This window comes from Euphorbia lathyris, chromosome 10, assembly GCF_963576675.1.
Source record: "Euphorbia lathyris chromosome 10, ddEupLath1.1, whole genome shotgun sequence".
Taxonomy (NCBI): Eukaryota; Viridiplantae; Streptophyta; class Magnoliopsida; order Malpighiales; family Euphorbiaceae; genus Euphorbia; species Euphorbia lathyris.
The window spans coordinates 33,021,775-33,047,682 of NC_088919.1; the positions used below are offsets into that span (position 1 = coordinate 33,021,775).

General features: G+C 33.4%; 1 protein-coding gene across 1 annotated transcript; it reads right to left on the reverse strand.

Moving 5' to 3' along the window:
* Positions 1-3,494: 3,494 nt before the first annotated feature.
* Positions 3,495-5,821, reverse strand: LOC136208828 (uncharacterized). The gene is made up of 2 exons (XM_066000081.1): positions 5,635-5,821; positions 3,495-5,170 (listed from the first exon to the last, which is right to left on the reverse strand). Exon 2 carries the CDS (start codon positions 5,138-5,140, stop codon positions 3,866-3,868), a length of 1,275 nt encoding a protein of 424 aa, XP_065856153.1. The 5' UTR covers positions 5,141-5,170; positions 5,635-5,821; the 3' UTR covers positions 3,495-3,865.
* Positions 5,822-25,908: the final 20,087 nt, after the last annotated feature.

Sequence of the window (25,908 nt, forward strand, 5' to 3'; positions counted from 1 at the left end):
TCGTAAGATATCGGTGGCAGAGATGCATATGTTGAGATGGATGTGCTGTCATATGAGAAAGGATCGGGTGAGTAATGAAATAACTAGGACAAAAGTAGGAGTTACATCTATTGAGACTAAAATGAGGGGAAATCGACTAATGTGGTTTGACCATGTAAGACGAAGAGCGCTTGATGCGCCAGTTAGGAGGACTGAAGAGTGGAAAATGGATGTAATGGTGAGAGGTAAGAGAAGACCTAAGCAAACTTGGAGGAAGGTAATTGAGAGTGATATGAGTTTATTAGGGATTGAGGAAAATATGGTAAGGGATAGGACAGAGTGGAGGGAGAGAATTTGTGTCGCTGACACGACTTGATTTCACGGCTTTATATGATGATTCATGTTAGCCAACCCCGAATCATTTTGGGACTAAAGCTTTATTATTGTTGTTGTTGTTTTGTTACTATGTACATGTAATTTAAAATGAAAATGTTATTGATTTTCATTAGTGTAATTTCAAATATTTTGTCGTAAAAAAAGACATATCACATATCTCTATTTGCAAACTTTAAACCACAGCCTCTATTTGCAAAAAGGACAAACCAAATGTGTTTTTTTTTTTTTGTACTTTGCCCAATATTTGAGCCTTTTGAAAAGGAAAAACTTTTGAACTCTTACTCTAATTCTCAATGGTGAAGCCAAGACTCTACATCTGAGGGAGCTGAATTTAACCTTGTGGTCACTAGTAAATTCATCTATACATATAGAGTTGGAGAGTAATTTTCTACGTCCAAATCTTTAGGACATGACAAAAAGATTTGGTCAAAAATACGAGAAAACGTTATCGTTTTGATGTGATGGAGGTTAAACATTAAATGAATAGAGTGCTATAATGACATGGATAAAAAAAAAAACATAGATAGTATTTATATACCTCACTATAAAATATAAAACCTAAACCCTAATTCATAAACAACATACCTTAAAATAAAAAGTTCTACACTTTAACTTATAAATATTAAATCTTAAAATATAAACCTTAGGTTAACAAAAAAAAAATATAAACCTTAGGCCCTAAAAAAATAAATTATTCACCTTAATTTAAAAACCATTCCTTAAAATATAAAACGTAAATCCTAAAAGATAAATTATTTACCTTAATTTATAAACCACACCCTAAAATATAAACCATATATCCTAAAAAATAAATTATTCACCTTAATTTATAAACTATAAATGGTACTATATATATATATACCTTTTTCTTCCCAAAATAAATAAATAAAAAGCCTGTGTGTGTTCCCAAAGAAAATAAAAGCCTTTGTTTCAAATGACTAAAGTAAAATGAAGCCGTTTTAGGCACTAAAGAAAAACTAAACAGAGATGGGGCTTAGCAGCCCTCATCTTCTTCTTCGTGGTAGGAGAGGCCCAGCCATGGCAGTCCGAGTTACCGAACTCACCCCTTCCAAGTGTTCCGGCAGGCAGAAGGGGACCCTCCACTAGCCAGTGGGGTATACAGGATATACCTTTTTCTTTTTTTTTTTTTTTTTTTTTTTTTTGCTAAAAATCCAACTTACTCAAATTTTTCCGAATATATGCATGATATCATTTGATGCTCCAGAACCAATTTTTACATATCAAAAGTAAGATTGACATGTCATATGTTAATCTAGTTGAATTTTATAATTAAATTCAAAATCAATGAATTAATTAACCACTTCGAACCTTAATTAAATACAACCCAATAAGTTAATTTTGTATGCATCATATAACAATCCTCCGTTTATGAAATCCCCAATCAAAGTTGTCGGTCATGTCATCAATTTATCCAATACCCAATCAAATTTAATCAAATTACTAATTTAGCAAACCCCACAGCTTCAAACTTTATGAAGATAGAGAGGGCGGAACCACCCTTGATCATGGTGGTTCCGACAGCCGGAGGGGCCCAGGCCCCTCAGCTCCCTCCCTGCCTCTGGCTCTGCTAATGCTTATTAACCTTTTAAAAATAGTAACAACTCACCAATTCTCATTATCCGGGACTAGTGTTTTTGTTTTGCTGAATAGTTGAGTAAAGTCCCATACTTCTATTAACTGGAGTTTAAAATGGGCCTAGATAGTTCTAGGTTAACACAATCGGCCTAGTCTCGTTTTCTTTCTAATTCACTACTCAAATATGAGCCCATTGTAAATGTCTATATTTTCACTACCCAATTGGATTATTCAACTACTCAGAGTCTACATTCCACCAAGCAACTTCAATAATACAACCTACATATCATTTTACAATGCACAACACCGTTAGGAAAAACAAAATTGTTTGAACATGATGTACTCATAAATTAACATGTCATTAAATTAAATTATGGCCAAAAAAAAAAAAAAACCTCAATCATTTCAACCTATTAAGCTTCTAATCTTTTTTTTCTTATCCCATTAACTAAACAAATCAGCTTTAAGGTTATTCTGGATACTTAGAGCATCTCCAAGAGACTTAGTTCACTCTCTAAAAATAATATAAATAATTGACTCCTAATGATTTAAGATGAACTAATATATATCATCTACAACAATACTCCTTATATCCACTCTCTATTTATTATTTTATCATTAAAGCTATTAAATATTGTTATATTAACCAATAGTGAAAGGAGAGACTCTCCAATAATAAAGTATCAATAAAAAATGAAATAAGAAGACACTAAGAGGCGGAGAGAGGCTCTATATTAATAGAGAGGATGACGAGACTCTTGGTGATTTGAGGAGCCACTAAAAGCCTGTTGAAGTTGATTTTTGACTCTCCCTCCTCAAATTTGAATTTAAAAGCAAATTTAAAAAGGTGTTGGAGATGCTCTTACTAGTTACTCATAGCCCAAATAAATATGATGGCCATGAGATTTTATTTTTTCAAACATCAGGCGAACAGAACAGCACAGCACGGAAATAATCCATAGAATACAAAAATTAAAAACCTTTGGTGTAACAAAAATACAAAAATAATCCATAGAATACAAAAATTAAAAACCTTTAGTGAATACAAAAATAATCCATGTGAAACAAAATTGTAGATAGAAAAAAAGACGCAATCAATCAGCAAAACAGAGAAATTCCCAGTGTAACTTATTATGAAGTGCAGATCTTAAAAATCCGAAATATTGATCTCCTAACTAACAAAGGCACAACTTTGTTTTTAACAGAAATGAACTCAGTTTCTGTTTAAGAAAATTTTTCTTTTGCATATAATGTCTACTTATTCAAACTGGAGAAAGGGTGTTAAGAGTCTAACAAACTATAATTCTTGTTAAAAATGAAAGGTGGAGACACATGATAATGCTAATTCAATCTCCCCCCTATCTAATTACTCAGGGCCAGGCTTCAAATTATCAAACTAAATTTCACAACAGAGTCCTCCAGCCTAGAGAAAATTCAGCAATCATACAAAGTTGAATCTTGAAGGCAATGTAAGCATTCAGAGGGAAAAAAAAAAAGTGAACAGGAAACACCAAGTTATAAAATAGTCTAGGACCAGCAAATTAATTTATTCTATTTTGCACCAAAGTAAGATGAGGTTTGCATGAACAATGAAGCTGAAAAGTTTCTATGTACAGTCAAGAGCAATTTTCCTAATTACTATATAAATTTAACTTCCAATAAGATTCAGAGAACAAGCCTCTTAATGTCGTACAATATCATCTCAAACAACATATTAGCAGCAGCAGCAAAGCATTGAAGTTATATAATCACCTCATGAAAGTTAACATCCATGGAAGAAGGTTTAAACTTTGTAGAGTGGAACGAACAACTATAAAGTGCAGGTAGCACTGACATATGAGTTGGCATACCTTGAACCATTTTCAAAGCATGGTAGTTATTAGATGAACCCTACCTAGTTGAATCGTCTTCTTCTAGGAGCACGAGAATCCACAGCATCCACATCTGAGACTCTTGATGGATCATTCCTTCTCCTCGAAGAAGAGGTTGAAAGTGTTCCCATAGAATCGATTTCCACCGCAGTGTCCATTTGAGACTCTGAGTTTATCACTGCTGCTATGCTTGAGAATGAATCTCTATCATCAACAGGTTGGGGTTGCTCCTGATTCCTTCCTAAGGCATGGTTACGAAAATAAGCCTCGATCAACCTTTCAGCAGAGTTCAGAGCAGATGAATGGGACGCATGGGTTGAAGACCTTTGTGATTGTGATCTTCGAAGTAATAGCGAATGAAACCGACGGACTTGCCTTGTCTCAGGGCTACTTGTGCCGCTCTGAGTTAAATCCACCATGTCCTCAGGAGGTGGAGCAGTATTTTGATCAGTGCGCATTCCTCTAAGTGTCATAATTCTACTTAAAATGGAGTTCCTATCCCCCATTTCACGGTTGCCATTTGGATCCTGCACAGCAGCATTCAAATCCCGAGTCAAATCAAACCGGCTTCCAAGACGTCGAATCATTTCCTCCATCGGGAAACTAAAAGAACTCCTCTGTATATTTTGCCTCCACCCCTCTACCCGTCTTGCTTGTGGCCTAATAGGGATCTCAAGACTTGAATCCTCCTCTGGTACACGAGTATTATTGCCACGGCCATATATAGGGGTCACATTCTTAGTAGTTACTTCTCCCTTGCAAACTGGGCATTCTTTTGCATCTGAATGAACATGCAACCATCTGTACAGGCAAGGCCAGCAAAACAAGTGGCCACAACATGTAACGACCGGATCGGTAGCCAAATCCAAACAAATATTACAGTCAAAAAAGCTCCCATCACTGTCATTTCCCTTCTCAACATCACTCTTCTTCTCTGACACTTCATCTTCCAAAAACCCATTGTTATTTTCACACATCTTAGGCACTTCATTTGTTCTTTCTTCCGCAGCTACACTACCCTCACCAGCCTGTAAAGTGCTCATACTGTCAGAGTTTCCTATCAATTGGTTCAATTCCACAGAAAGGGTATGTGTTTCTGGAGGAATTTGAACTTGCCGCCATCTCCACCGCTGTCTAGCCCTACTACTAATTCTCACAGCCTCCCTAATTCTCTCAAAAGGATCATCGATCCATTCATCCAAACTAACTGCTTCACTTGGTACCGATCCGGACCCTGCCTCAGGACCCGGACCCAGATTCAAATCAAGATTCATAGTATCAGATGTCTCTTCACCCATGGCAAACTGGTCAACCCCAGATCAAGAACCCTACATGTTTCAAAAATTGAACAAATTCAAGTAAAAAACACATACTTTATCACCCATTGAACAAAGCTGGATGGCATACTTCCGCTTTACCCCAATTCAACAAACCAGATCCAAAACCCCAATTTCTCCAATAGGCATAAAGAAACCCAAGACGGAAAATCTCAAACTATATCTCCAAATTTAAATAACTCGAGTCAGAAAACACTTAATCTTAACAAAAATTAAACAAAAACAGGTAAAAGAAAAATGAAATCCTATTTTATTTTAATGTTTTAATAAATATCCTAACTTCGTCATAACGTGGGATATCTGGAAATCCCAAGTCGTAGCAAGCCAAAGATTAATCTCGAAATCGGATATAGAACAATTAAAGACCCTTGATGCAAAAATCATAATACAGGAAGAACAGCGAAACTTCCCAATTATCTTGACAAGATAGAATTCACAAAGGAAAGAAAAAGAACCTGATACTGCAGGATAAGACCTCGATGATGACCTTCAGACTCGTTCAAGACTCAGAGTCGAATTACCTCCGAGTTGACTCCCCATGGCTAATTCTCTCCTTTGAATAGCAACCTCGTCTATCCGAGAGAGAGATAGAGAGAGAGAGAGGTGTGCGAATTCTAAAATGAATTCAGTCTCGATTATCAATGGAGAGAGACAGAAAGAGAAGGAGACGAGAAATAATTCAGCGCTTTGCAGTTTAGCTGGAACTTCTGTTGGGATGATGAAATTTTCAATCCAGCGGTCCAAATTTCATACTTTTTCCCAATCAATGGACCCGAAAACTAGATTGGTTGCGGTGACAATCGTGCGGACCAGATCGAGCATACGAGAAGTTCGGGGAATTCGACGATTATTTTTCATATTATAAAGAAAAAATAATAATTTAAATTTTTAAGTTAGGTCAAATATACTAGTATCCCTTTTTCCTATATATGTGATTCAAAATTCTTATATTATGTATTAATTAAAGTATTAAAATATTTAATTAATTCTATTTTTATATTAAAATTCCCTTTCTTATTAACTAATATTATACCTTAAGAAACATTTCATGAAACATAATCGATCACGTGGATCAATGTCGCTCCTCAAATTTGGATGACGCATAGTAACCGCTCGATTTAATAAAGGAATATTCATTTGATGATGCGAATGAAAACGTTCAGCCATGTGAGAGAATCCATACTACCCATCCATACAAACGTATAGTAAGAAAAGAGAAATTGTTGGATCAATGTAGACGGTTACGCAAAGGACATGAGACAAAGAGTAGTGTGCGCCGTCTGACACGCTAGAGGTCTGAAGGTTTTGGCTCCATGAAACCTGGCCATATAGCAGAACATGTGCTACATGATAGGATGCAGCACCTGACGATGTTATAACCAACCGAAGGTTGACGCGTTTCTTATGACTCATCAGGGTACATTCCCAAAATGACAAAAAATATCATTGGTAACACTATAAATAGAAAATGCATATGACCTAGACAAGGTACATGCAAAACACAACTACTCTGAATATCTTCAACCTTTCTTCTACCCTTGCTAACTTAGGTATTGGAGTGGGTTCGCGGACCCCTCTCTGATCTGCTGTTGTTCTTATCCCAGGCCACTTGGAGGAATGATCTAGAAGACTATTTGGATACAAAGATATCATTGGTGCGGTAAGGAATATTCCATGGAAACACCCTCGACATGTTGATCAATGTCACTCATCGGATCCGGAGGACGCATAGTAAGAAGGGAATATTCCTTAATGATGCAAATGAAACCGCCCGACCATGTGGGATAATCCCTACGATCCATTCATATACTCATACGGTGAGAAAAGAGCAAATGTTGGATCAGTGTAGATGGTTATGCAAAGGACGGGAGAAAAAGAGCAGTGTGTGCCGTCTGACACATTAAAGGTCTGAAGATCGTAGGCCCCATGAAACCTAGCACACTGGAATAACATGTGCTACATGTAAGGAGGCAGCGAAGTTCAGGGTCCACAACTCCGAAGATAACTTGCAAGCAACTTATTATAGCGAGATGACCCTTCGAGAGCAATTCTCCCCTTCCTCCTCCGAAGTACCAAGGTCATATCCTACCGCAAATGCTCAAAAAACTCATTCCGTGTAAAGGACAAATCAATAGAGATTATGTACCGACAGAGTTCGTCCTCCTCCATAGTAAGTTCCTTCAATTCATGCTAGGAGGACTTATTAACGGGGTCATTATTCTATGTGGTACTGAAAGGAAAACCCCCAACACATTCCAATGACCTCCTATGAGCATGCAGTTTTCGATCCTTGTGATGTACACATATTAACCTTACGTGCAAGTCTGATACAATGAGAATCCACCCGGAACCCTTTTTCGTGAAATACAACTTAGTATGGCCAAGTGAAACTGAGTGAATTTAAGTGAAACTGAGCAAAAGTAAGCAAAAAGAGGGGGGAAAGATGTAGCACACCTGACTTCTCTAGTAGTGTTGAGTTGCATGTTAGCCATTGTGGAGGAATGACTGTTGGAAATATCCTTCTCCGATACAGACCTACCAACGGAGGGAAGGGGACATAACCGAGCCATATATGTGCGGGTCGAGGTGTTGGACATGGTGCTACCCTGTGTGATGATATACGACAGTTTTGCTCTCAATATTTGCCCCTTGAGAATGCTAGCACACTTGGCTTTAACACTCATTCGTGCATATGCTGATTTAAAGCGTAAAGTGTTGGGGACCTTCAAAACAGAGGTGACGGTGGGACAAGTGAGATTTAATTTCAACTTCACCATCCTAGGCATCTTAGTCACATTCTCATTATCGTTAGGATGTCTGTGGTTTCACCTCTTGGTAGCATCCCGAATATTAATCACGGGTGGCGACTCTCAATATAATAAAATTAGTTCGAAAACATGATAAAAACAAACTAATAAACAATAAGACATGCAACGGAAGGGACACACATCATGTCGTCCTTAAAAATGTTAAGTGACGGTGTAATGTCAAACACGAAACCCATTTGCCAAGATTAAAGCATTAAAAAAGGATAATCAGGTTTCGCGGGTGCTAACAATGACAAAGAGAGATGGGTGACCGACAGAGTCTTATGTCTTCTGATATTTTGCTAGAAAGGGAAAGTTTTCTGTTGACTTTCGTCATGAGCTTCTACTTATGGGTTCTGGACTTTCGTCTTAGACCTTTAATTTCATTAAGGTCTTTTTACTTACTTGTGTATGTTGCTTCTAATTAATTTAATCACTTAAACAAACTTGTAATTTACTTCTGAATTTTTAGGGATCTAATTCCTTAATTGTAATTTTTGTCATAATCAAAAACTTCATCAAAATTAGGTTTCAACATTGTGCACATCATGGGTATTAGAAAAATCTATGCTCATAGCTTGCCCTCGTTTAGTCGCTTTTGGGGATATTGTGGGCTTTTGTAGCCTCGAATGACAAAATTGGCTAAATGCTAAGTGGCACGGTGAGTGTTAGGCAAATTACCTGGGTCAAAATGCTCGACCTCTTTGCTTAGGCACGCAAGTCATATTCTATTGATTCTTGTATGTGCAGGATATCCATCGTCCGTGCAGCTGTTTGCACACGTCGGTTTACCATCCTCCATACTTCTTTTCACACGTGCGGGGTCGTCGTCCTCTGTGGTATATCATGTTGACATGCCACTACAATTGGTGATTGGCAGCTTGGAGTAGAAAAATCATTTCGTATCATCATATGAGCTAAGATACCGTCGATCATAGTTTTTGTGTCTGCAGGATTACCATCGTTCGTGCATCTGTTTCCACACGCGGGTTTACCATCCTAATGCATCTGGGTGTGCTCCTAACTCGTGTAAGAATATGTACACTAATTTCAGGCTAAAAACATGTGATATGATAACAAAATGAGAACGAATGGCCAAAACCCGAAGAATCGAAGTTCTGAGGTAATGGCAATCGCCTATAGCGAACAAAATATCGACCATGACCCTCAAAACGGCCTCGGCCTCAGTTTTGACATCCTTTCCCCACTAAAACACTCATCTCAACGCCTACATAAAGTCACATACATGCATATAACCCACTTTTATACACTTGTATAATTTATTTCAACCCCGGTTATGTATTTAGGACGTAAATAAGTTTGCAAACTACTTTTAATAGTCTATGAACTTTAAAGGTAGCTACATGACCAACTTCAACATCAAACATTATTTAGAACAAACATTTAAACCATTATTAATCACTGAAAATGATAAAGGTTGATGCTTTAGACTTTTGAAACTGTAAATATGCCGAAAGTAAATAAATATGGCATTTGGGAGGATAAATAAGCCCCTTGGATCCATGCCTTTTATTTACTAAAACATCCTATACAATCTCGTAACTTAACAACATAAATAAGAGACATCTGATTGTGACAACTTACCTTGCTCAAATGGGCAAATGGATGGATCCTTACCAAAATAGAGTTCAAGTTCATCTTCATTTCTACTATATTCACACGATATAATAATTAATGTTTATGATGAGATAATAATCAAATACTGAGTAAAAAACTTCATATTTCATCACTGTAAACATAATCAAAGAGAGTAAGAGTAAGGCATCGCAGGTGATATGGACAAAAAAAATATGAAATGCCACAAAGCAACATCTTAGATTTTCCAAGAGAAAAAACTAGATCATTCCAAGAAAAGGTCAAACACAAAGCAAACTATTGATAACATAGATTACTTTTATGTTTATACATTGATAGAATGAACAGAACTATGAATATTCATATAACAGCTTTTTACAACAAACTCAACCATTGATGCCAAAAATAAGCAACAAATCAAGGAACTTTAATCACTAAAATCATCATAATTAGATATTCAATAGAGCTGAAAGGAAATGCGAAACTAATTGTGGCATTAGTACAGCTAAAGCTGGACACTCCCTTCTATAAAACCTGAAAAATGGCAACACATGGATTCATCTCTCCTATGCCAATTGACATATCTAACAATCCATTCATATTTCATTCAGAAAAACTGATATACAACAATTAAATTCTTATTACAACAACAACAAAGCCTTAGTGCCGAAATGATTAGGGGTCAGCTCAAAATTAAATTCTCATTATGTATATAATTGCATATTGGACACCTTGGATGGATGATGGGAAAAAGCCCGAACTAGCGGTCTTTTCTCGCAACTAAGGGATAAGTGTACCTCGTCCTATCAAGTAATAAATATGGTTAAGTCCAGGTATCAAATCCACAGGATTTATACCCACAAGTATTAAACTACTCAGTTCTATACTTTATCTAAGCGGTGAATACTATAGATTTGAGTTGGTGAAACTGTAAATTACTCCTAAACTATGGGTGAAATAGACTTGTATAGTTCAAACTCTAATGAAGTGATACAGGTAATGATAAGCTACAACATATAATAAATACTATTTCAGAACATATACAAGTAATTATTTACTCTTGCAAAGACGACTACGTATAAACTGACCAACCCCGTGAAGTGCCTAGATTGTAGCTCCCTCTTAAGGCGATTCTAATTCTTAGGATCAGAAGCAAAGACTCTTAAGTTCTGTGGCTTGTCAATTCCCACGGTTTACAGGTTGTCAATTCCGGTAAGGCAACACATATATGAATCCTAATGGACTTCGGAGTTCGTAATCAATCTACACAATAATCAATTATCAATATCAAAGCAAGTAAGAAATAATAACACGTATAAAGAAACTGAAATGGAAAATCATATATTTTGACGAAAAAGATACAATTGGCAAAATAATATCAAATCCAAGCCAAATTAAATTGTCTAATTGCCCCCCCCCCCCCCCAACTCCATTAATTATTTTAATTTGAGCCAAATTAAGTAGATTAATTACGAAATTGGCCTAAATTAAAATATGGGTGAAACACTAACCTACCCCCTACCTTGAGAATCCCTCTTCCGTCTGCCATTGAAGAACTGCACCACCGCGCTCCAGGGGATTCTTCAAGGTTGTTCATCCTTCAGTCCTAGGAAGACGATTGCTTGGTCGAGAGGTTCCCTAAAAGGGATTTCTTCTCTTTTATTTCCTGTTTTCCTTAGATCTTTTCCATGAATCCTAGGCTAATTGTAACATCGTGACAAATAATTCTTTTCATCTTTAATCTAATTTCAAGTATTGGTTTCTCCAATTGATTGTTATTCCTTTTCTGTTTATGCTTTACCTAATTGGTTTAAATCATTCAAATATCCAAATATCATCTAGGTTCATATTGCGAGTCGAATTTGATTAACCCTAATCGAATAACCTATAAGATTGACAACCTTATAGTTGGTAAGACCAAAATTGCTGAACTAAAGAGCTAGTTTTGGCCTGACAATGGAATAATGAACTAGGAACCCTAGAAGGATAAATAGGTTTAATCGCCTTAGGCTTAAGCAACTCAGATTAGGTTGACAATTAAATGTTAAATTAGGTTAGGATTAGTGTTATCGCATCACTCCATCCAATTCCATGTTAAATTACCTTGCTAAAGATCACTTAGGAGTAGATTTAACTTAGATAGGAGTAGGTTTAACTTAAATAAAACTCAATCTAAACCCCCCATCACCTAGATAAAATTAGAAGCCTAGTAGTTTGGTATTTGCGGTATAAATCCTGTGGATTTGATACCTGGACTTGTCCAGATTTATTACTTGGTAACGACGGGGTATACTTATCCCTTAGTGAGCTTTCGAGCAACAGTTCGAGGCGTATCAAGTTTTTGGTGCCGTTGTTTGGGATTTATTTTCCAGCAATATCGAACCAAAGGTCGAAATTGTTGCTTTAGGTGTTCTATTTGTATATAACTGTTTATATTACAACTTTTTTATATTTGTTTATATCTTCATATATTTGTTCACAACAGTTTAATTTAATTTCATTTATAAATCTGAATTTTCTGTTTTATAAGTATAAAAATCTGCACATTACACACTTGTTGGTAGTTCTAGTTTATCTTGTGGTTATAATTTTAACCTAGATTCATTAGCTTATTGTTTATAGTTGTAATTTTTTAGTTGTGATTATAGTTTTTGACTTTTGTTTGTGTAAACATAAAACTCTAATTAACTCTATAGCTGTAATTTCTTTTGATTTGTTTTGCTTTATATATTCATAGACATAGACTTGTTCTCTTTAAATCTTATAGTTATAAACCTTCGTTATACTTGTTAAACCTTTATAGCTGTGAGTTTTAATTTTATACTTGTTAAATTTTGTTTCCATAACTGTAAAATTTTACTTATGAACTTTTGTGCTATAGAACTTCACTTTTTCTCAGCATTCTTTGATCAATGAATTGGCAAGAAAGAATCAAGTGGCAATAGTTTACTGTCCCATCAAGACAACACATTCATGCCCTTGAGAATGAGGCTCCCAATCCCTCCATGGGCGAGTTAAATAAGAAAATGGATATCTTGATGGCAAAATTGAGCTTCAACACCAATAAAAGTGTAAATTTTGTGGGTAATCACCAAAGGTACAATTCTAACCCCAATTCTTACAATTTCTACTATAATGATTGGAGGAGACCTCAACACTCAAATCTGTCCTACGGATCCTAACATGTTGAGACCTCCAAATGGGGTTGTCAATGAGCACAAGGAAAACAAATTGGGAATGTTTCCTTACGAACAAGCAAGCCAAGTTCTTCCATAACCTTCTAGGTCACAAGATAAAGTGATGTCCCTTTTGCAAGAGATGTTAGCCCAAATTGTAAACAATGAGGCGCTTAGTAAGAACTTGAGCAACCGATTGGCTTAAATAAACCATGAGATGCAAGAGCAATGCCGAGATGCTCTCCCGAGCAAAAAGGAAAACATAAAAATCCCACAAAGGGAATCAGCTCAAGCCATCTCCTTGAGGAACGACAAAAAGGTAGAACCAAGTCCATTGTCCCATGTATCACTCAAGGTAAGTGAGGAACCAGAAGCGATAAACAACCCCGGTTTAAAATCTGAAATCCTAAATCATGTGATAGAGAGAAATGATCAGATCAAAACTTGTGTATATCAACTACCTTTTCCTCAAACTTTAGAAAAGTTTGGGTTTGCTCCATGTTCAGAAGTTTTCATTCTCTTTGACCTACCAAGGGAATCCAAAAGGGAGCAAACCAAACTTTTTCATAATCTATTTAAATTTGGCCTCTTATTTTCATTAAACTCATTTAAGGCTCATAATCCATTTTGTAGGTAAGGATTATTTATTAAGGAATTCGAGTTCCTAACACGAATAGAAGCTTACACCTAGGAAGGAATTCTATGTCGAGCTAACTGACTATAAAGTAGCGCTTTTTGGGAGGCAGTCCAAGTTTTAATTAAACTTTTCAGGTTTGTTTTTATTTTTTTTCAATTATAAATTTCTGTTTATTTATTCAAAGAAAAAAATTAAGGCAACGCCAATCATCAAGTTTTTAGTGATTGCAATGTAATCAATGAGTTGTCTTCTCCACCCTAACTCTTTACATTTTGCACTTTCTTGATCAAAAATTGCAATGTTAGAACTTATTGCAAATTTTAAGTGTGAGGAGGAGGGGTAGACAAACTTACAAAAATCTTTATATTTTTAAATTTTTGTTGCATCGTGTCTAGTTTAGTTTTAAGGTATTTTGAGTGTTTTCATATGCTTTGCTTGTTTACGGGCCTAAAAGTCCACTTCATTCGAAGTTAAACTTCATTATTTGTCCCTAGGAATTGAGAATCGAATCAAATATTGCATGCTAAATAGAGTAGGTGTAGGACATAATCCTTGTATCTGTAAAAGCATGAGCTAAGATCACATCTAGACCCTAATTTGAAAGAAATGCTAAAATCATTACTTAGGCAGATAAATTAAGAATTGAAGGCATGTGATATTAAAATTAAGCTTGGGAGAACTAATAAGCACAAAATACATGTGAGCTGTATTTGAGCCCAAGAGCGAACACCAAAAAGCTCTTTTTCTTGACATTTTTGTGTGTATGCTTTGACTTGTGAGAAATTATAGATTTTGCACTAAGTACTGAGTTGAGTCTACACGCACTGATATGAGACAGTAAACGACGAAACAAGCCTCCTTAGCATTGACCTTTTTCTTTACCTTATTTTTGTCTTTTTCATCAACTCTAGAAAGCCCCTTTGAGCCTTAGTTTGTGTAGTTTATAGTTTTTCTTCTTTCCTAACCCATATTTTTTCAAACTATCACTAAGTTTGTTCCTTAACCCATATTTTTACAACTCGAATAAAGTTTTTGTTTTTAATTTAGCACTTTTCCTTTCTTTATGGCATTTTTAAAAGTGAGCCAAAAGGCTAAAAGGTGAATGAGCACATTTGCTTAAAAGGACCAATCAAACGGTCCACACCAGAAAAAAAGGAGAAAAGAAAGGAAAAGAGACAAGCATAGGGGGAAACATCATCCCCCGACTTTTGAATCAAAGTCTCGAAAAAAAGAGAAAAGGAAAAGAAAAGAAAAGAAAAGAAATAAAATAATAAAAGCTCGTTCCCTTTGTGTTTGCTAAAAGCCATTTATACCTTGTTTTTCTAGTGCTAAAATTCTTAACCCTTTTTACTTACCTGTACCCTTTCTAACCACATTGCAACCCACTTTTGAGGCTGTTTTTGATACTGTCGGAGTCAAGTAGCAAAGTAAAGGTACTCAGATGAACGTGCAAACTCACCGTAATTTTGAGCAGGAACAGAAGCCGAGAGTAAACACTTAAGCCACCTAAAAATTGTGTGAATTAAGTGAACTACAAATGGTGAGGTGTTTACTTAGCTATCCCTTAAGCTCGTTTCATTGAACATGTGTCCTCTTCTTAAAAATATGACATGTGATAATTGAACTGCGGCTTTTGGACATCGTATCTCTAATTTGCGTTTCCGAATGCATGTAATTATAGATGCTTGAAATTGTGTCTGACACCTACTCAAGCCAGGAGGTTTTTCTAGCTTGGCCAGTGATTGCGAGTTTAGTTTTTAGTTTACTCGGGGACAAGTAAAGTTTTTAGTGCGAGGAGGTTTGATAGGGGTCAAAAACCTCTATCTTTAGGTACGGTTTTTAGGGTAGTTTTGATTAGTTTTGGCTAATAAGCGAGTGTTTCTCACAGTTTTATGCATTTGTACTTCTTATTTAGTTTTCACACTCGTTTTATTTATTTTTGTAGTTTCTAGCCATTTCTGAGTGTTTTTAGGCAAAATATCGCCAAAATAGCACACGCTTGAACTTCACCTTATTTATTTCGGCCAATTGATCCACCAAAAGTCACACCAAAAGGAGTTTTTTTCTCACATCCAAAGACTGGTAGGTCAATTTAGCCTTTGGACTAATGATTTTCGGAGTTTGATGTGTGTGTGCAGGTGTGAGTTCGTTCTGTATCGCCTCATCTGTCAAAGATGACAAATCAACGATTTTGTGTGTAGGAGGTCCAAATGAACCAACTGTAAGTGTGTGATAGGTTTTTAAAACCAACTATAAATGTGTAATAGATTTTTAAAGTCAACTGTAAATGTGTAATATGTTATTTTAAAAGTTCAGGGTCCCAATAGGTAAAAAATAGGGAAAAGTACAAAAATAAACCATGTGTAACACTCATGTGGTTTAAAAGTTTGCAAAATGGTACATTGAGGTTCATTCCGTTAGCAAACACATACTAAATTGACTAACGGTGTTAAAATTCAAAGGGAAAACAGTTAATTTGGTCCTTATATTTATTTATTTTATAAATTAACTCCTTTATTATCTAATTATCACAAACAAACCTCAAAATAAAAAATAAAAATCAATTATACCATCTTCTTCGTCTCTTTAATTTCTTTTTTTTATCAAAAAAAATAATTTCTTATTTTTTTTCTTCTTTCCCTCTCTTCTCTTCTCATTTTTCTTTCTCTAAAATCAATAACAAACACATTCCACCCTTACGCATTAACTGATGGATGTCGTGATGCATCTTCAAAGGAAGACAAAAGAGAGAACAAGAGGTTCAACCAAATAAGTTCCGTTGCGATTTGCGGTTGGGTTCATAAGGAGGAATATGTAAATACTTGACAAACATCTTCAGATCGAAGTTTAGTTACCTTCCCACTAAGTTGGAGAAGTTCACCATCTACCCATTGTGGATTTCGGAACCCAAATTCTCCTATTCTTCCTTGGCCTTTGTAAGTTGCAACCTGCATAAAATAGTCTTTCATAACCGATCCATGTAATTAAAGATAAAAGATGTCCAAATATTTTGTTCTTTCCAGAAAAAAAAAGATGACCAAACAATGGCCCCAACCTAGTGATTCTTACCATAATATATGCATTTGCCAAATAACAAATTTATCAAAGCATCTGAACCAGTTACCTTGAAATTTGGGTTAAGTTGTATGCCTCCAGACTATAAAGACATCCTAAGCAAACATAGTATATGATGTTTTCCCTGACTTTTATAACCACGTCTTAGAAATGAAATCAACATTTCTGGAGTTACTTTTTTTCCGAATAGTACTTTAGGCAAGGGTCGTTTAAGCAGGATGATTATAAGAATAGGGTCAAGAGGCTTCCTTTGAAGATTCATCACGACATCCATCAGTTAATGTGTAAGGTGGAATAATGGGGATGTTTGTGTTGAAATAATAAACTTATAATTAATAGTCTTTAATTTGGTTCAGTGTATTATCCAAAAGTCATTTCTGTATCTGTACATGTATCTGCATTTATAGAGAGTTAATGTTGTTTACTAAGAGTCATGTCTGTAATCTATAAATATCTATCAATACAAGTAGTAAGGCAAGAGAATTAAAAAGAGAATTTTCTTTCATCAATTATACTCTTCCTCTATTACCTGTGAAAGTTTATTTATTTGATCCAACAAATTGGTATCAGAGCCAGACAAAAATTCTCCTGAAAATTGAGAATCATGATGAAAAGAGAAATCATGATTGGTTCATGGGAGATCAAGTCGCAGATTTGGAATGTTGTGTGTTGTTGCATCAATGACATCAAAGAACATGTTGATTCTTTGACCTTCGAGGGGATAAGAAGGTTGTTGGAAAATGATTTGGGATTGGAGAAATATACATTGGATGTACAGAAGAGATTTGTCGTGCAATGTCTGGTGGAATCCTTAGAAAATGATGATGATGAGAATTCTGAGGATTTAGGAGAAATTAAGGTACAAGGACATGTATCTGATGATGAGGAGAAAATTGAAGATTCTCCTGTGATGGGTCTTTTACCAAAAATTGATCCAGTCAGTAAGAAGAAAGAAGTTCCAAGTAAGAGCAACATTAGCAAGGCCATGTGGAATAAAGCTTCTTATATTAAAGCCAATTGTGAGGAAGTTACAACGATCAGTCTTTGTCGAATTTTAGAGAAAAAATTTGGACTTGATAAATTTGCATTTGATCCATACCAAAAATATATAGGCAATCTGTTAGATGAGGTATTTCTATGGGTTAATGAGAATTCAGAGTCTTCAGACGGCGATAGTGATGAGGATGACGAAGATGAAGTAAAACCAAAGAAGAACATTGGTGCAAAGGAAAAGGTGCAAAATTCTGAATTATCTAAAAAGAGGAAGAGGATTGAAAATGAAGTCAAAGCATCGAGCGAGAAGCAAAGCAAGCATGCGGAAGAAGAAGCAAAGGACAACAGAAGTGCAGAAGGTATTGAGAAAACCTCTGATAAAATCAAACATGTGCCAGAGAACAAATGTGAAGTAGAGTTAATGAAGGAACCAAGTGAGATGTTTCCCAAAGACATCAAGGAAGTTAAAAAGAGAAAGGAAGGAGTGAAAGAGCTCGAGGGCATTAACATGAATAACATTGTGTCAAGTTCATGTAGAAGGTGCACTAATTATGTGCCTTATCCAAAACCCAAAATACTAGTTAGCAATGATAATAGTGATGTTGATGGTACTGATGAAGATGATTGGGAAGACGATGATGATGAGGAGGAAGAAGAAAACGATGGAGATGATAATGTGGATGATGGAAGACTCAGTGATGAGGTCAATAACAATCAAGTTCGAAGAAAACGATGGAGATAATAATGAGGATGATGGAAGCCCGGAGTGAAGAGGCCAATAATGATGAAGTTCGAAAATGTAGCAGATCAAAAACTGTTCTTGGAGTAACTAAGGGATAAAAAATTATAAGTTTAAGGGGGTGTGTTGAAATAATAAACTTATAATTAATAGTCTTTAATTTGGTTTAGTGTATTATCCAAGAGTCATTTCTGTATCTGTACCTGTATCTGCATTTATAGAGAGTTAATGTTGTTTACTAAGAGTCATGTCTGTAATCTATAAATACATATCGATACAAGTAGTAAGGCAAGAGAATTAAAAGAGAATTTGCTTCCATCAATTATACTTTTCCTCTGTTACATGTGAAAGTTTATTTATTTGATCCAACAGTTTGTTTGGTGGTTCAATTGATTTTAGAGAGAGAAAAATTAGGAGAGAAGAGAGAAGGAGAAGAAGAAGAAGAAGAAGAAAAAATAAGAAATCAAAGAAATGGAGAAGATGGTATAATTGATTTTTATTTTTTATTTGGGGGTTTGTTTGTAATAATTAGATAATAAGGGGAGTTAATTTATAAAATAAATAAATATAAGGACCAAATTAACTATTTTTCCTTTGACTTTTAACACCGTTAGTCAATTTAGTACGTGTTTGCTAACGCACTGAACCTTAAGGTACCATTTTGCAAACTGTTAAACTGCATGAGTATTGTTCGAAAACATGTGTAACCAAAAGGTTTATTTTTGGATTTTCCCTAAAAACTACTAGTAAATATGCATTAAGCCATTAAATTATATAAAAAAAATATAATACATAAATTAATAAAATAATTTAAATAACTAAATAATAATTTATTGAACAGAGCAATGCTTGTTCTTTCGATAATAATTTATAAAGATAAGAATTAAAAACACATGTATTATGGAAATAAGAAATATAATTTTATCAAAATTTTAAATAACTATAAATATGTTTTTATGAAAAGCTAATAGCTTTTCTTGAAAAACTCTAAAACATTCTTGTTTCCAAGATAAAAAAAAACTAAATGGAGGTTTTTATAAATTTAACTAAATACTAGATTTCTTACAATTTAGAGTGAAGCGCTCAAATTTGAAACAAATACCCACTCCATGTTTCAGTTAGCTTATAATTGTTACTCTTGTTGCAATTAGTTGTTTGTCTTTGATCATGTTTGGTAAAATGGAGTTTAGAATAAAATTAGAGTTTTGGACCACTTTTTAGAGGTTTGATTAGACAAATTCCCTAATAGTGCTGTTTGGTGAAAAGTGTTTTGAGATAATGGATTTGGTTCAGAGGTTTGATTAGACAAATTCCCTAATAGTGCTGTTTGGTGAAAAGTGTTTTAAGATAATGGATTTGGTTCAAACCGCTAATCTATATATAATATAAAATAGTAACGATAGAGCTTAGGTGTCACTTTTTCATTTTTTACTGAAAAAAATTATAATATAATGCAATATATATTAATATTAATTATATTATTATATTTATCTATAAAAAGATTATTTTATCCGTATTATATCTAAGAGTTCTAGATAATTTAAATTAATCCCTAAAATCTCTGTAATTCTGTATATATATATATATAGAGGAGAGATCATGTGTGACACATTTCTTATGGTGTGACAAGCCTTATTGTGTGACAATGACCAATTTTGTAATTAACCAAAATGAGGTGGCAAATTTGTAAATAAAAGGAAAGAGAAAATTGTTTTATTTTTTTTCTTTAAAATGCATTTTCCCAACTTTTCCAACTTCGTTTTTCAAAAAATTTAATACCGTTGGACTCGTCTTAATTAAACGGTCATTTTAAGATCCATGAAGCTCAAGTAAAAAAAAATCCGGTGAACGGAATCCGGGTGGACGTTTTCCGGCGAGAAAAAAAGTATCCAGAAAATGTAAAACGTTATTCTAAGAAACTTTAATTCTTGGGTCGAAGCGATATTTCTTACGGTTTAGTCCCAATAAAATGTTTTTCTTAATTTTATCAATTTTACACGCTGCAACAATTTGTTGGATAAAAAATGTAAGGAATCTCGCTTTAAGCCAAGAATTAAAGTTTCTTAAAATAATGTTTTACATGTTTTGGAATTTTTTGATAATTTTCTGGACATATTTTTTGTTCTACTTACGTTGTTCCAAATCAGTGTACCATTTGTTCCAACATAATACTTATATTGTTCCAACAGAAAATTGTTTTATTTCTTTTCTTTAAAATACATTTTTCTGACATTTCTAACCTCGTTTTTCGAAATTTTTTATACTATTAGACTCGTCTAAATTAGACAGTCATTTTAAGATTCTTGAAGCTCAAGTAAAAAAAATTCCGGTGAATGGAATCTGGGTGGGCGTTTTCTGGCGAGAAAAAAAATACTCAGAAAATTCTTAAAAAATTCCAAACAATGTAAAACATTATTCTATAAGAAACTTTAATTTTTGGGTTGAAGCGGGATTTCTTACGGTTTAGTCCCAATAAAACTTGTTCCTTAATTTTATCCATTTTACATGCTTCAACAATTTATTGGGTCAAAACTGTAAGAAATTTCGCTTTGAGCCAAGAATTAAAGTTTCTTAAAATGATGTTTTGCATGTTTTTGAATTTTTCAATAATTTTCTGGACACGTTTTTTGTCCTACTTACATTGTTCCAAATCAGTGTATCATTTGTTCCAACATAATACTTGTATTGTTCCAAGAGAAAAATGTTTTATTTTTTTTCTTTAAAATACATTTTCCCGACATTTCTAACCTTGGTTTTCAAAAAATTTTATACTATTAGACTCGTCTAAATTAGACGGTCATTTTAAGATCCCTGAAGTTCAAGTAAAAAAAATTTCTGGCGAGAAACAAAATACCCAGAAAATTTTCAAAAAATTCCAAAAAATATAAAATATTATTCTAAGAAACTTTAATTCTTGGGTCGAAGCGGGATTTCTTACGGTAAAGTCTCAAAAAATTGTTGAAGTATGTAAAATGGATAAAATTAAGGAAAACGTTTTATTGGGACTAAACCGTAAGAAATCACATTTCAACCCAAGAATTAAAGTTTCTTAGAATAATGTTTTACATTTTCTGAAATTTTTTGAGAATTTTTTGGGTAATTTTTTTCTCGCAGGAAAACGCCCACCCGGATTCCGTTCACCAGAATTTTTTTTACTTGAGCTTCATGGATCTTAAAATGACCATTTAATTAAGACGAGCCCAACGGTATAAAATTTTTTGAAAAACGAGATTGGAAAAGTTGGGAAAATACATTTTAAAGAAAAAAATAAAACAATTTTCTCTATCATCTCTTTCATTTTATTTACGAATTTGCCGCATTCCCTTTTTAATTATCATCAAAATTACGTAGTTTTGTTATATCACACAATAAGCTCATTGTCACAACTTAAACCATTGTCACGCTCGATCTCACCCCTATATATATATATATATATATATATATATATATATATATATATATATAATATAAAACAGTAATGATGGAGATAAGGTGTCACTTTCTCCTTTTTTACTGATAAAAATTATTATATAATATATAATATATTAATTTTAATTATATTATTATATTTATCTATAAAAAAATATTATTTTATCCGTACTATATCTAAGAGTTCTACAGAATTTAAATTAATCCCTAAAATCTCTCTAACTCTCTGCATATCTATATATAATATAAAACAGTAACGATGGAGCTGAAGTGTTACTTCATCCTTTTTTATTGATAAAAAAAATTAATATATTAATTTTAATTATATTATTATATTTATCTATAAAAAGATTATTTTATCCGTACTATATCTAAGAGTTTTACATAATTTAAATTAATCCCTAAAATCTCTCTAATTCTCTGCATATCTGTATATAATATAAAACAGTAACGATGGAGCTGAGGTGTCACTTCCTCCTTTTACTGATAAAAAATATAATATAACATATAATATATTAATTTTTAATTATATTATTATATTTATCTATAAAAAGATTATTTTATCTGTACTATATCTAAGAGTTCTATAGAATTTAAATTAATCTCTAAAATCTTTTTAATTATCTGCATATCTATATATATAATATAAAACAGTAACGATGGAGCTGAGATGTGACTTCCTTTTTTTTACTGATAAAAAATATAATATAATATACAATATATTAATTTTAATTATATTATTATATTTATCTATAAAAAGATTATTTTATCTGTACTATATCTAAGAGTTCTATATAATTTAAATTAATCCATAAAATCTCTCTAATTCTCTGTATATCTATATATAATATAAAACAGTAACTATGAAACTGAGGTGTCACTTCCTCATTTTTTACTAATAAAGAATATAATATAATATATTAATTTTAATTATATTATTATATTTATCTATAAAAATATTATTTTATCCGTACTATATCTAAGAGTTCTACAGAATTTAAATTAATCCTTAAAATCTCTCCAATTCTCTGCATATCTTCTATATATAATATAAAACAGTAACGATATAGCTGAGGTGTCACTTCCTCCTTTTTTACTGATAAAAAAATATAATATAATATATAATATATTAATTTTAATTATATTATATTTATCTATAAAAATATTATTTTATCCGTACTATATTTAAGAGTTCTACAAAATTTAAATTAATCCCTAAAATCTCTCTAATTCTCTGCATATCTGTATATAATATAAAACAGTAATGATGTATCTGAGGTGTCACTTCCTCATTTTTTACTAATAAAAATATAATATATAATATATTAATTTTAATTATATTATTATGTTTAACTATAAAAAGATTATTTAAAGTAAATGTGAAAATAAATAATAATATTTAATTTATATAGCACATTTATATCATTAATTGTAATTATTAGATTATATTTTTATTAATATTTATATGTTAAGATGAATTCGTGCATCGTATGGGCCAAAAACTAGTTTAGAAGAAAAACAAAACCAGTTTAATGAGCTATTTCAATTAGAGCATTGAAACATTTATATGAAAAGACTTTTTTTTTTATCCCTAATCATTGCATTATATTTCTCTATTAAATATAGGAGAATTTATTTCTTTTATTATTTAGGGAAAAGTACAAAAATATTGTGGTTACACAGATTTTCGATCGGCACCCTTGTGGTTTAAATTTTATAAAATGGTACATTGAGGTTCATTCCTTTAGCAAACACATGTCAAATTGACTAACGGTATTTAAAAGTCAAAGGGAAAAGAGTTAGTATGGTCCTTATATTTATTTATTTTATAAATTAACCCCACTTATTATTTAATTATCATACAAAAAAACCCAAAATAGAAAATAAAAATCAACTACACCATCTCTATAATCTCTTCTCTCTTTTATTTTTTCTTCTTCTTTCTCTCTCTTCTTTCTCCTCTTTATTAATTTCTCTCTCTCAAATCAATTTAATTAAGAAGAGAAACTCTTTTTTTACCTTTGACACTATTTGACCTTTTTTAGAATCCTTTCATGGCATTAAGAACTCTTTTTTAGAGTTCTCATAAACAGCTCATCGTTCATCACTAAGTTGAACCCTTTTGTTATTTCTTTCATGTAGCCTAATCTAATCATATTATTCTTCTTCCCCACTCCAACAATGGTTAATTCCTCTTTTGAAATCGACAACTCTTACTTCGGCTACTCCTCCAGAACCTGTCGCCAATAAAACAGGCATACAACTACTCCAACAAGTTCACAATATCCTTCCAAGTCATTCACACACTTCACTTCAACGGAATCATCCCACACTTTCACTCCCCGGAGACCTTGTCGTCCTCTCCGTCCGACCACTCCTTTTGCTGCTGATGATGATGTTTCATGGCAGGCTGAGTTATCCTAGCAGTTTCAGCCATCTGGGTGGCAAGATAACCGCTATTTAGGTGTAGTTTTTAGCCCATGGACAACCACCGTCGTTACTCCGCCGAATAACTCTCGAGTTTTTAAAAGATCGGCGAATGATTTTTATCTGGGGCATACTTATGGAAGATTTAGAAACTTTGTTAATCCACATTTTGACTCTTCTAATTCTAGTTTTAGCCGTATAGTTCCTTCTAGCAGGCTTGAGCTTGAAAGCCGAGCTCAAAGAGATAATAATGATCAAAGCTTAGTTGTTCATGTCAAGAACTATGATTTAAATGGTTTAAAAGAAATCCCAAATTGGGTTTTCCAAATTGGAAGATAAAAACACAGATCCGATAAAAAAAATCCCAACCTTTGGCTATATTGGATGAAAAGGTTTCGACCTTTGATCATTATAACGCAGCTGAGGATACTATAAGAGATATTCCAGGAGTGTCTGAAACTGATCATTCTAATCTCCAACAACAATCTCGTTGGCATTCAATTTCACATGCTTATTCAGATGTTGAGCATGATCATCATAAAAAAAGAGTTTCTTTTGTTAATTAAATTGATTTTAGGGAGACAAATTAAAAAAGAGGAGAGGGAATAGATAGAAAGAAGAAAAAATATAAAAGAGAGAAGGGAAGAGAGAGATGATGTAATTGTTGAGCGATTTCTGCAAGTGCACGGTATACGCTTGTAGTAATAAAAGATATCGAACCCACAGGGAACGCTTTTTAACTAAAACTTATTTTAATTTAGTTTTATTCACGTCTTTAGGTTTAACCTTAAGAAAATCGTTTAATTAATTGTATTGGTTTGGATTAATTAGGATTAGATGAGAATGTTATATTAACTTAGAGTACAATTCTGTCTTGAGAATTAATCACAAGCCAGAAGCTTTCGTGAAATAGAAGTATGTATAAAACTTATTCGCATTAAGCAAATAAAGCAACTATAGCTTTGGTAAGATTATGAACATGTAATAATTCAAGAATTTATGCAATTAAATGGCTTCGAACTGTAGAAATCTCTCTGGATCGGAGCAGATTTCTACCTTAATCAAATTAGTATTTTATATCCGATAAGCCGCGCTAACGATCATATCATCCGTAAAAACTAATTCTTTCAAGTGTTCAACAAAGTTTCTTTGTAAATATAATTGTATAAAACGTTTTAATAAAAACACCAGTTTATCATTTTGAAAATCATTTTATCAGAACAACATCAAAATAACAACAAGAAGAATATATTGAATAAGATAAATGTATTATTGATGAATTGTTAATCTACACAAGTTAACAGAGAGGAAGAAATATGGATAGCATTTTGACGAAAACTTTGAGATCCTGGTTGTCAATCTTTCCCTTAAACTCCGTAGGTTTGTCAGACCCTTTTGCGCTTCAGCCGTTAGTTCTTCTTGCTGAATCTTCGGAATAGAGACCGCTAGGTCCACTACCAGAATGAGAACTTGTCTATGAACAATCTTTGAAACTAAACTAATCACTACTGTGTTTATAACTAATCTAAGAACAACTTGTGTACATCAAGTTTGTTTTTACATAAATGTATCTAAACTTCTAACTCTTTTCTGAATCAGAACATAATAACAACTCTCTAAACTATAATTTCTCTAATTTTTCCAACTCTTGAATTCTGAAATGAATCACTTATTTATAGTTGGTGAATGGTTGTAATTGAAGGATCGTGTCCGCTGGTGAAGGGTCGCTTTTATCTAAACGAACAGATGCATTTTTTTGGATTTCTGACATGTGAAAGTTGTGCAGAATTCTTCACTGTATCAACTGAGATTCCGAGAATCTCAGTCGCGACAGGGGGCACGGAAGAAGG

Bases quoted from the DNA above. Each gene is read 5' to 3' on its own strand.
- LOC136208828 (XM_066000081.1), bottom strand. From the start codon at position 5,140: ATGGGTGAAGAGACATCTGATACTATGAATCTTGATTTGAATCTGGGT.